Source organism: Carlito syrichta, unplaced genomic scaffold (genome assembly GCF_000164805.1).
Source record: "Carlito syrichta isolate Samal-C Ts95f unplaced genomic scaffold, Tarsius_syrichta-2.0.1 Scaffold302529, whole genome shotgun sequence".
Classification (NCBI taxonomy): domain Eukaryota; kingdom Metazoa; phylum Chordata; class Mammalia; order Primates; family Tarsiidae; genus Carlito; species Carlito syrichta.
This window is the reverse complement of record NW_007246625.1, coordinates 419959-432498: the sequence shown is the minus strand read 5'-3', so window position 1 is coordinate 432498 and position 12540 is coordinate 419959. Positions and strand designations below refer to the sequence as shown.

Here is a 12540-nt window from a genome sequence, read left to right as displayed (position 1 = left end):
ATGTCTTAGTTCTGCCTTTAACTTGTGTGACCATAGCCAAGTTACTTAGCAGCACTAAGTCTAAGTTTCCTCATCCACAACATGGAAATATAAATGGTACTTACTTGCTTTAGTTCATTCATTCATAAAATATTTATTGAATGCTTTCTATGTCCCAAAGACTATAATAGCTGCTGGAAATATGTGAACTGGACAAAGTTTTACACTCTAGTAGGGGAGAGGGTCAAATAAAGGTATGCAACATAAAATATTTTGCACAGTTCATGACAGTAAGTGTTTAATGAAGGCCAGCTTTATTGTATTTCTTCACAAGTTCAAGGACATATGAATGATTTTGTCAAGAGTACAATGAAATATGTAGCACCAATGGATCTCAGTAAACAGAATCACAGAATAGGGAGAACTTGGAGTTGATCTTGTCATAAAATCTTGTCCCAACTGGCAGAAAATCAAAATTTACTTGTTCCAGTGGTTTTCAAAATGGGGTTCTTTTCTGGGAACCAAGGAGGAGACCAAACAGATCAGATTAACTTTTCTCTATTTTACATACTGGAGTTCCCAGGGAAAACCTTACATTTTTGGAAAAATCACAAATCTAGTTTAATAGTCACTTTGTGCAGACCAGGAACCCACAGATTGGAAAAGGAAAAACCCTCCAAGTCCCTCCAACAGAGCAGGAATTCTCAAATGGAGAGCATTTCAACCATGTAATCCTCTGCTTTCCCCAAGTAATTCAATCAGTAATTACGTGTTAAGCACCTTCTTTGAGGGGGTACCTGGGTGGATTTAAAGATATTTGTTCTTCATCCTTGACCCCTAGAAGCTTCAAATCAAGTCGGAGAGAAAAGGCCCTAAATCTTTCATTTTAAATTCATGCGAAGGCTCCAAGCTACATTGCAACGAGAGGGTCCTCTCCTGAGCTCCAGACCTACACATCCAACTGCATCCAGAGTATTTCCAACTGGGAAGTCCTGACCCTGAAATTCAGCACATCCAAACTCACTATCTGTGGTCAGCAGCCTCCTAGATGGCCCAAAGGATCCCACCTCTTGGTATTTATGCCTTCGTGGAATCCTCCCTCACACACCTGGAAGTGGGCTGCACCTAGTGGAATCAATCTAACAAACAGAAATGATGGGATGTCACTTCTAAGATTAAGCTATAAAATGACTGTGTGGTTTCCATCGTGAGGTGCCTTCTATTGTGCTCTTGCTCGATCGCTCTGAGGGATGTCGCCTTCCATGTAGTGAGCTGTCCTATGGAGAAGCAAGGACCACATGAGTGATCTTGGAGGAGGATCTTTCCCCAGTCCAGCCCTGAGATGACTACAGCCCTGACCAAAGTGTGAGTTGCAGCCATGCGAGAGATTGGAGCCAGAGGCAGGCAGGTAAGCCTAGATTCCTGACCCACAGAAGCTGTGAGATGATGGATACTTGTTTAAGTTGCTATGTTTTGGGTAATTTGTTACATGGCAATAGATAAAGAATACATGCTCTTTCTCTAAAACTTGCTTTGCTCCCTGTGTTCCTTATCCACCCGATGACACGAGTTGAAGCTTTCCCCTTCACTCCTTACCTCTAGCTGACCACCAACTCCTGCACATTTACCTCCTAAAGAGTTTTCTAGATCTGGCCCATCCACGTGCTGCTACTCTCCACAGGTCTACACCATCTCCCACCTCTTCCCTGCTCTCAGATTCACCCCCTTTTAATCCATCTGATCCAAGGGGCTGCCAGTCATTTTTCTAAAATGCAACTCGAATTTGAACACTCCTCTGCCTAAGTTCCTGCCCACAGCACGAAGTCCGAGTCCCACAGCGTGTCCTATAGATTGCTCTATGACCTGACGCCTGCTTTAACACTCCAGCTCGACGACCTCCCACTCATTCCACACACCTGGGGCTCTAACTGTGTGGAACTATGAGCAGTCCTAGGCTTCTCTACTGCTCTCTGCCTTTATCCTCTTTTGCCCAAGGCATTCTTTTCTTTATCAAATATGTATGGAGCACCTCCTAAACAGCAGGCCCTGTTCGTGGCATTGGAGATAAAGAAGTGAAAAGACAGAGCTCCCACCCTCTGGGAGCTTACATTTTAAAGGAATGAGAGAGAGAGAGAGAGAGACCACGAGCAAATCAATCATGAAAGCAACCCAGAGTGTGATACAGTGGGTGGAGGGGAGGGCTTGGTGATCTAGATAGGAGGGCCAAGGAAGGCTTTTTTAAGGAGCTGACATTTGTCATTCCATTGTCTTCTGGCTACAGCAGTTTTCTGATGAGAACATTGCAGTTATTTGTTCTTCTGAACGTACTGTGCCTTTTCTCTCTATATGCTTTTAGGATTTTCTTATCATCAATGGTTTTTCACAATTTGATTATAAGCCTTGGGTGTGTGTGTGTGTGTGTGTGTGTGTGTGTGTGTGTGTGTGAGACTTGGGGTTTCTTGAGCTTCTTGAATTTGGGGTTGATAGTTTTTATCAACCCCAATTTGGTCACTATTTATTTCTTTAAATGTTTCTCTGTGCATCCCTTCTCTCCTCTGCCCCAGGACTTCATTTACACATATGGTAGAATACTTTTTTATTTTTCCTTGTCATTTTTCTCTTTCTGTTCAATTTTGGATAGAACCTATTGCTATGTCTTCAAGTTCACTGATTTCTTCTTCAGTATTTAATTTGTTGTTAATCTCATCCACTGAAATTTTCATTTCAGAGATTGTGTTTTCTTTTCTAGAAGCTCCATTTGGTTCTTTTCAATAGTTTCCATTTCTCTCTTCATTAACCTATTTCCCTTAAATGCTTGTATATCATTATAATAGTGATTTTAATATCTTTTTCCTACTAGTTTCATCATTCCTGATATTTTTGGTGTTTCTCTTAAATGATTTTCCCCATTAGTATAGGTTACCTTTTCCTGCTTTGTGGAATTTTTAGTGACTTATTTATTTATTTACTTATTTATTTATTTGAGTTGGAGTCTCACTCTGTCACCCAGGCTGGAATGCAGTGGTATGGTCACAGCTCACCACAACCTCAAACTCCTGTGCTCAAGTGATCCTCCCACCTCAGCCTCCTGAATAGCTGGGACTACAAGCACATGCCACCATGCCTGGCTAGACTTTTTGTTTTAATTGAATTCTGGACACTGTGATGTTTCAGTGCTGACTGTCTGGATTGCATTTTCCTTTTAAAGTGCTTTGTTTTGGCAGTCAGTCATTTGCACATTAACCTGATACCTTTGAAGCCTGCTATTTAAGGTGAACAGGGTGGCTCTGGAGTAACCCTCATCCCAGGGAAGAATCATCCCAACCCACTAAGGCAGAACACCTTTGGAATCTCCTTAGAATGCTCCCTGTCATCACCAAGGACTCTCCACCTTGCTGCTCAGAGTTTGAACACACCTCCTTGAGTGCATGAGCCCTGGAAATAGTTGAGCTTGCCAGCTCCCGGGTCATTTCTTACTCAGCTTTGTGGAGCAGCACTCCACACATGCACGACCTGGGCCTCCACAGACTCCCAAGGATCCTGTGCAGATTTCCGGAGCTCTTCTACTTAACTCCTTGCTTTCCATAGTCTGTCCTACAACTTCCAGCCACCTCAGCTTTCCCGAACGTCTATCTCCCTCTCCTCAAATCACTGAGATCACTGGGTTCTGTGTATGCACACTTTCCTTGTGCCCATGTTCTGAAAATTGTCCCCGGACAAAAAGCTGAGGCAATCGCAGGACTCACCTTGGCTTTTTTCCCCTCTTTTCTCAGGGATCGCAGTGCTGAGCTGTCTGTTGTCCAAAGCCTGAAAACACTTATTCCTTATACATATTCATATATACTTCTGGTAGTCTAGTTGTTTGCAGAAGGAGGCTAAGTTCAGTCTTTGTGACTCCCTTATGACCACAAGCAAGAATCTCAGGAGGTGACATATGGACAGGGATTGAATGGAGTGAGAGAATACATTGTTTTTCAAGAGCTGGGGAAGAGCATTACAGGCAGAGGGAACAGCAAGAATGAAGACCACTTCTGAAGAACAGCAAGGAGGTAGCAAGAGGGAGAGTGGCCAGGGATGAGGACAGATAGAAAGACAAGGGACAGGTGGTGTAGCATCTTGTAGACCACGGTCAGGAGCTAGGGTTTTACGTACAATGAAAAAACCATTGGAAGTTTTTATCAGGGGAAGTAACTGGATTCAACTTATGTTTTAAAGCAGCATTTTGCCTACAGCGAGGAAAATAGGTTATAGGCAGCAAGGGTGGAAAGAGGGATGGCACTCAGGAAGCTATTGAAATAGTTCGAGTGCAAGGCGGTGGCCACCTAGACGGGCATAGCAGCAGCAGAATTGGTTACATTTAGGGGATGTTTTACGAAGGTTCACAAGAGCTGCTTATGGATTGGAGGTAGGAAGGGAACAGAGGGAATAAGGGTGCTTGAGTAACCGAATGCTGTTTATTCATTGAATCAGGAAAGATGCTGGAGAATAGATTTGGGAGGGAAGTCAAGAGTTTGATTTTGGACACATTAGAGTTTGATGTCCACTAGCTATCCAGGTAGAAAGTTAAAGTGGGTATGGATATGCCACTCTGGAGGTGAAGGAGAGGTCAAGACTGGAAATACAATGGTAAGAGTCAGCAGCATATAGCTGGTACTTGAGGCTGGGGGCGAAGTAAGATGTGAGTGATTGCAGGTAAGAGGGCACATTTCCAAGGATTGAGCCCTGGGGATCTCCAGTACTCACAGTCCAGAAGAAGAGGCTGAGACGGTAGGAGGGGAGCTGGGAGAGTATATGTCTCTCATCTTCTGCTGGGCAGATTCCTCCTCATGCCTCACAGGGTGGGTCTGGAGCAATCCTCATCCCAGGGAAGAATCATCCCTACCCACTAAGGTAGAACTACACTAAAGCTTCCTCCCTGTCGGTAGCCTTCCCTGACTGTGTTAGATGCAGTTAATGGCTCCCTTTTCTGTGCTCTCCCAGCATTCTGTTTGTGCCCTCTTGTAGCATTTCTTATAAGGAATTGTAGTTTTCATGTGTTAGTCTTCCCTGCTACACTGTACACCCCCAGGAGCAGGGATCTTGTTTCATCCATAACCACACGGCCACAGCTAGCTCAGGGCTTGTCTCAGCAGGTGTCCAGGGAATTTGTTTGAGCCCAAAGGGAAAACAGTTTCAATATCAGGAATGGTCAAAGAAGGCTCTACAAAGAAGGTAGGAGTTGAGCAGCATGTTGGAAGGTCTTGAACTACAAAAAACAGTGAGAAGGAGAGAGTATGCCAGGTCAGCCAAAGCAGATGAGAACGACAGGGAAGAACTGGGAAAGCACAGATGATGCCTGAGAGATGGGAATCAGATCAGTTTTGCAGGACTGCAGGGCTTGGGGGGCTACAAGGAAGTCAGGCTGGGAGGTGACAAATGATAGGCTAAGGACCTGGTTTTCAAACTATGCTCCTTGGAACACTGGTGCTCCAGATAAGTTTAAAATGTGAATGTTTCATGGTTTCCTATAACTTCAAGGCACTTCATCATATACAAATTTGATAGCTGTTGTAGTTACAGATAATAGATAACGTAAGAATCATTAAAACTCTCATTTATTAATTACTATATGTCAGGTACTGTGCTAAGCATTCCTCCTAGCCTTCTCTTATTTGAGCTTACAACTCTGTGAGGTAGATACAGATATGATCTCTATTTGCAGATGAGGAAACAGGGTAGGAAAGGCTAACCTGCCAGCTCACTGACAAGAGTTGCTGGAAAGAAAAGGTGGCATGAGTGCATGCCCAGGGCGTCTGAAAACCAGACCCAAGTCCTGACCACTACACTGCTTCTTGGTCTCCTCCCTTTGTAATGCCTGGGCTGAAGGGTAAAAAGAAGATAAAAAAAGAACGAAGAAGAGAGGAGGAATATCCTAGGATGCAGGAACAGAGATTCTTCCAGACATCTAAGAGAAAGGATCGTGGACCATGGAGGGAATTAAACACAGGGAGTGTGAAGAAGACATGGCCCACGCAATGGAATTGGGCAAGAATGTCCTTGAAAGCCGAGCTGCAGCCCTTTCCTCTGCATGTGTATTTCTGCCATATGAATCATCTACACTCAGATGGGCTTTGCTGTTCAACCCAGAGTGACACTGGTGCCCTCAAGAAGACTGACATGAGAATATGTTGCTGGGGGCTGCCTGGCCAATGACCGGGAACAGGCCAAAATGACAGGGCAGCCACGTTCCTCAGCAGCAGATTACAGGAAACCTGCCCACAGCTCAAACTGTGCCAGCAGCTGCTCCAGGCCATCACAGTTTCCCAAGTAGTTATTGTGGCTATGATTGGAAAGGGGTCACAGTCACATGTTGAAGAGAAATATAATTTTTTTGGCTAGAGTTTATGTTCTGGAATGCTGCAATCTGGGCCAAGCTTGGGCTGCGAGCAAGAGAGGCTGCATGGCAAAGAAATACTGTGTCACAGCTGCATAGAACATCAGAGTTTGCAAAGCCCTTCTTGGTCTTCACTTTGTTGGAGTTGCATAAAAATCCTGTGAGGCAAGTGAAGAAACTGAGACACAGAGAAGTTAAGTGACTTAAGCAAGATCACACAGCAAGTCTGCCAGACACAGTGGCTCATGCCTGTAATCCCAGCACTTTGGGAGGTGGAAGCAAGAGGATTGCCTGAACCCAGGGGTTGAGACCAGCCTGGGCAACTTAGCAAGACCTTGTCTCTACAATAAATAAAAAAAATTAGCTGAGTATGGTGGCATGCACCTGTAGTTTCAGCTGCTTAGAAGGCTGAGGTGGAAGGTTGTCTGAGCCCAGGAGGTTGAGGCTGCAGTGGCCGTAAGTGTGCAACTGTATTCCAACCTGGGCAACAGAGTGAGACTCTGACTCAGAAATAAAAAAGGCAGAATGATACCATGTCCCTAAATCTTTGGGTTCCAAGTCAATTCAGGAATTGAGACCCAAACTAACAAGTGTTATATCAAATGATAAGAATAAAGAGAGGTCTCCAAGGAGGAAAGGATACTGTTTTCTCTCTGTATCCTGTAGTTTGTAATGTATAGTAGCGAATTCTAAGCAGCTGACACTTTATACCCAGTCAAAGCATTTTCCCTGACATTACTTCACAATACTCCTAAAGAGGCAGGTAGGGATGTGAGTGTAGGTGGTTTGCAGAGGAGGAAATAGGCTTGGGGAAGTGAAGAAACTGGTAAGAGGAAGAACTCTTCTTTGAGCTTTGCTTCTCTCCTGCGCTCTCCCTCTCCCTAGGCCTGGAAGCACTTAGTGTGGTCAGCCGTGGGGAACGGTCACAAGGCTGTGGTTCCATGGCTAGGCATAATCTGTCCAAAAGAGCAGCTCCCTGCCTGTCTGCCCTCCAGCTCCCCACAGCGTGGGCCCCTTGTTCCACCCGATGGCCTCCCCATGCCGCCTGGCCATAGCAAGACAAGCAACAAAACAACCAGCCTGACCCTCCCCACTGCCTCTTGGACTATGCCAGAGATCTGCGGCTTGGCCATGCCTGCCGGGCTCCTGGAATAGCTGTCACCGTTGCACAGATGTGACCACACAGTCCCCCAGAATGACCCCTGGATGTGTCCACGTTGCAACTTGTCTCCTTCGCCTTAACTTTTTGATGGCTTAGGCCAAGACTTATTTTATCTGGTCCTACTTCTGAGTTCTGCCCTCTTGTCCTTTCTGATATTTTACACCACCTCCCCAATGGCCGAGTTGGACATCCTGCCTGGACATCAAAGACCTAGGGTCCAAGTGCCTAAGGACAGATCTCCAGATGACAATCCCCCTCCTCCTGGTACTGATTACTGCCTGAATTTCCCTCCAAAGGGTCCAGTCTGCCAGTCTGCCTGGAAATCCTGCTGACTAGTGCTCAGCCCCGGGATAGCCTCTCTGGGTTTGGGGCTGAACTGCCAGACCGGTCATCTCATCTGCTGCTGAATGAAGGCCTCATCCAGTAGAGACACTGCCCGTTCCCTCCCTTCTCACTCTTTGTCTGATGAGGGCTGTTACCCTCCTGCCACAGACAAGAAAAAACCCAAATATCCCTTGACAGAAGAACTGAAAAATAAATTGTGAAGATTTACATATACAACAGTGCAAATGGGACAGTCCCAATGACCTCCTTCGGCACGGGTGGATCTTTGAAACACTGCGTGCAGTGGAAAAGAATATTGCAGAGGACTCCACACTTTATAACAGCATTTTTATAAAACTCAACAACAAACAAAACAGAACAATGCATTGTTAGGGATACATTCACACATAATACAAGTATTTTTTTAAGCAAAGAAATGTTAAACACAAAATTCAGAGCAATGGCTACCTCAGGGTGGGGGAGGGAAACGGGCTAGGGAGAGGCACCCTGATTGGAGGTCTTGGCTTGGGAGGTGGGCTTGGGATGATCATTCTGTTGTTCTGCTTCCTGGCTCACAAATGCAGCCCACACATTCTACAAAATAACTTCAAAGATTACAGGGAGAGGGTCCCAGACATGCCCCTCCTTCTCTTCTCTTCTTCATGCTGACTTCTCTGGTGGTGGGAAAGTATGTCCCCACTGAGTGTCTGGGCTCCATGTCCCATCCCCCACCGTCACAGCTGAACGACCTGAAAGCAGGCTTTACCCTCTTTCCCCACCTCCTTCCCTCCCACACGCTGGCTTAGTTCACTCCATTCTGGGCCCTGGTCCCATCCCTCTGCCAAAGACGTCGCTGAAGTCCCGTAAACTCCTTGTTAGTAAATACGATGCCGGCATCGGTGCTGATCTTGCCTGGCATCTCAGCAGCACTTGACGAGGCTGACTCCTGCCTGCTTCTTCTCCGAGCACCTCTTCCCTAGCATTCCAGGTCTCCCTCTCCTGATATCCCTTTCTATGTCTTAGGACACTGTTTCTTGGCCTCCTTTACTGCTACCTCTGCCTGTCCCTCGTTAAATGGTGGCACCCATGGGGGTCTTCTCAAGCTTTCCTTCACCCTACAGCCTCTCGTGTCTTGGGTCACCATCTGAATGCCGATGAGTCCTCGCCTCTGTCTTCCGAACTCTGGGTCCAAATATCCCATCGTCCACTCAACCTCTCCACTTGGATATCACTCAGCCACTTCACAGGCCTACCCCCACAGCCTGGTCCTCTTCCAGTGGCTTCTATCCATCTATGCAAAAGCCCAAGCCACGTGCAATCAGTATTGGTTCCTCCTCACCCTCACCACCACCATCTCTCCTGTCTCCCCAGTCCGACCTAGTCACCAAGCCTAGTCCTTCTACCTCCTCACATGGCACTCAGGCCAGTCTAGTCCCTTCATCTCCACCAAGACCATCCTCATCCAAGCCAGCATCCTCTCTGGCTTGCATGAGAGCAGCTGTCTCAGTAGGACCCTCCCTGCCTTGCCTCAGCAGATACTTTGTTCTCTGAGTGTATCTGTCTCCTGCTTAAAATCCTCTAGTGCCCCCCTGCCCTCGGGCTCCCCACGACATGGCCTCTACCTCCTTCTCCCTTCTCGTCTCCCCTCATCTCCCCCACATCTCGGCCTCAAACCCCACCCTTAACCGTACAGAGCTTCTTTCAAGCCTCAGACACACCACACTTTCCTCTTACCTTTCAGGCTGAAACTTGTCTCCAGCTAGAACACCATGCCTGCCTGCCCCTACCCAGTCTTGCCGCCTTCATCTGACCTGCTTCAGCTTCTGGTTTCACTGCCACTTCTTCTGGGAAGCCATCCATGACCACTCCACTCCCACCCAGAGCATGTTAGATGACTCTACAATCTCACAGCACCTAATGTGTTTCTTATTCTATTCTAGCACTTGTAACATATTGTAATTACTTTATAAATTACTTGTCTCTTACAACCTGACTTACCGTCACACTAGAACCTAGAACAATGCCTGACCTCTACTAAGCACGTGGGGAAAGTTGTTGAATGAGTGAGTGAATGAGTGGCATTCTGCTTACATGTTATCTCACTTAATTCTTACAAGGATCCTTTGAGGTAGGTGCCATTAGCCTCATTTTACAGGTGATGGAAGAGACATAACATGCCCCAGATCACACAGCTACCAACTAGAAAGCTGGAAGCTGGAACTAGGTTCCACACCAAAGCCCACACCAGCAACCACCTCGTAACCTTTCCTCTGGCCACCCCACCCCCATTGCTCATCCCACATGAGGCCAGGGAGCCCTCTCTGGGCCAGTCAAGGCTGGGAACTCAGACTGGGAGCTGGCGACGGTTACCTGGAAGCATGTGGGGCCTGGCCTCCCTGTGGGGATGTCCGACTGGTAGAAGACTTTGAGCTCTGGAGTCAGGGCGATGACTGTCTTAATCACCAAGGAGATGATGTCAGACCAGACCTTCTTGATGTCAATGCCTTTGGAAGACAACCTACCAAGGATGCTAGAGAAGGTCCTTTTGCTGCCCGTGCTAGCACTGTCCGAATGAACGAAGTTGCCGCTGTGGATGTTCAGTGAGTAGTTGGTTAAGTGCATAAAGATGTGGTGCAGATTTTTGGGGCTGGGCTCTTGATATGGCTCTGTACAAAATCTAGAGAGTCCATCTTTGGCTATATAAATCTCTAAGGGGTCTAGGGACTTTAGTAAGACATACAGACGAATATCAAACTTGAGTTTGTCGATAAGGAGAGGTTTGCAGATGTACTCCTGGACCACCGCTGGCCTGTTCTGGAGGGTCCCTGACAGGCGGATGTCACTGGGGTCTTTAATGAGGTAGATTCCGTCTCCCTGACAACCGCCATCAGGTTTCACAATAAAAGTGGGCTTCCAGGAGGGGTCACCATCCTTCACCATTCGAACCTGAGAGAGGGGGAAAAAGAATAGTCAACATTCCATACTTTCTCTCTGGACCCCTAACATAGAATAAGACCTCAGCAAAGATCTGGTCAATGAGTGACAAAAGGATCCCTGCCTATCTGAGTCTGCACTGAGCATCTTCCATGAAGATGACACTGAACAAGGCACTAAGCTGGTGACATGAGGAATGTCCTCAGACCTGTGCTTCAGAGCGAGATGGAGATTGCAGCAGATCGGCAGCCACAAGACATGGGTTCAAATCCAGTTTTGCCAGTGATTAGCTCTAACCTTGAAGAAGTCATGTAACTAAGAATAATGCTGAGAATAGTCATGGTGGTGATCTAATATCATTTGTGAGTGCCTGGTGATGTGCCAAGCACTATATTAGGCACTTACATCATTATCTCATCTAACCCTCACAGAAAATATGGTTGTGCCCTTTTATATCAGGAACAGAGAGGGTGGGGCAGTTGCTGAGAGTGTGGCGCTGAAGTCAGATGGCCCAGGCCCAAACCCTGCCCTGCTCCTTACTGTGTCTTTGGGCACGTGACTGAACTTATCTGCGCTCTCCTCATCTATGAAATAGGAGTAAGATTGTTTTGAGGATTAAATGCGATACCAAAAGCAAAGGGCTGAGCACACAGAGCCCATCACATCAAAGACAGTCACTAAGACTCACTGTCGCCATTTTTAGAAAGTGACGTGACTTGCCAGCTAACGCAGGGGCTGAAATGGGATTGGAATCCAGATCGATGACTCTAGAGCAAGGTACTGCGCTGTTCTATACCATCTTCCTCTAGACCACCATGCCTTGGTTTCCTCACTTTACAAACAGGGGTACAACGACCTACCCTCACTGGGTCTTTGTAAAGATGAAGCCAACTAAAATGTGCCAAGGGCCAAGCACAATAGCAAACACAGAGCTGGTACACAGGAAGCATTTATTTTATCATTTACATTCGACCTTAGTTTCATCTAGCGAACATGGCCAGCCCTTCGGTCTGTTGAGAGCTTTTTGAAACTCGATTCTGCCATCTACAGCATTCGCTCTCTGCCCCACTCCAGGGCAACAGGACACTCACGTAATTAATTATCTGGGCTCTGGACCAAAAAAGTTAGTTAAAAAGTTAGTCCCGAAAGTTAGTCTGAACCTATGGGTCTGCATCATTCAGCCATGCCCATTGCCCTGACACTGGGGCGCTGTGTTATGCAGCTGTGGAGAGCGTGTGGACTTACGCAGCAAGAGAGATGAGCTGCAGGAAACGGAAAGATGGACTGGGAAGGGGAGTGGGGCTACCTGCAGCTTCTGGTGTGGATGTTCCCTTCTGAATTCTGAGAGCAGGGCCTGCAGCAGCCGGCTTGGTGGTGTCCCCAGCGCCCAGCCCCACCACGGCCCTCTGCCTTTGCTGAGTGAGCCACACCCAGGAAAGCTGTACTCTGGTTGTACCTATCTTTTTGACCAGCCTATATTTCTAAATGAAGCTTATGCCAATTCCTTGAGGACTCTCAGTTATTCCCGGCTTGTAAAAGATCTTTAACAATGGAGAAACACTTAAAGCCTTAATAATGGGCCATATCAATTGTTTCTCCCCGTCAGCAGGATCCGAGAACGGAACTTCACAAGAGATCAATGCAAGCCTCCCAGGGCCTTCCATGGAGCCTTTCTTGCAATAGTGACCTTGGCGTTTATGTAGTTATTTAATATTCCTCCAAAGCATGTGTCCACTCAACCCCTTATAGTAAATATAAGCATGCCGGA

General features: G+C 46.7%; 1 protein-coding gene across 1 annotated transcript in view; it reads right to left on the bottom strand.

Annotated features, from left to right (window-relative positions):
- The window catches only part of TTLL11 (tubulin tyrosine ligase like 11), a 269699-nt gene that overhangs the window by 138935 nt on the left and 118224 nt on the right, over nucleotides 1–12540 (bottom strand). The window contains exon 7 of the mRNA XM_021711721.1: nucleotides 10209–10784. Within this exon, the coding sequence (XP_021567396.1) occupies nucleotides 10209–10784 (576 nt within the window). The remainder of the gene's footprint in view (nucleotides 1–10208; nucleotides 10785–12540) is intronic.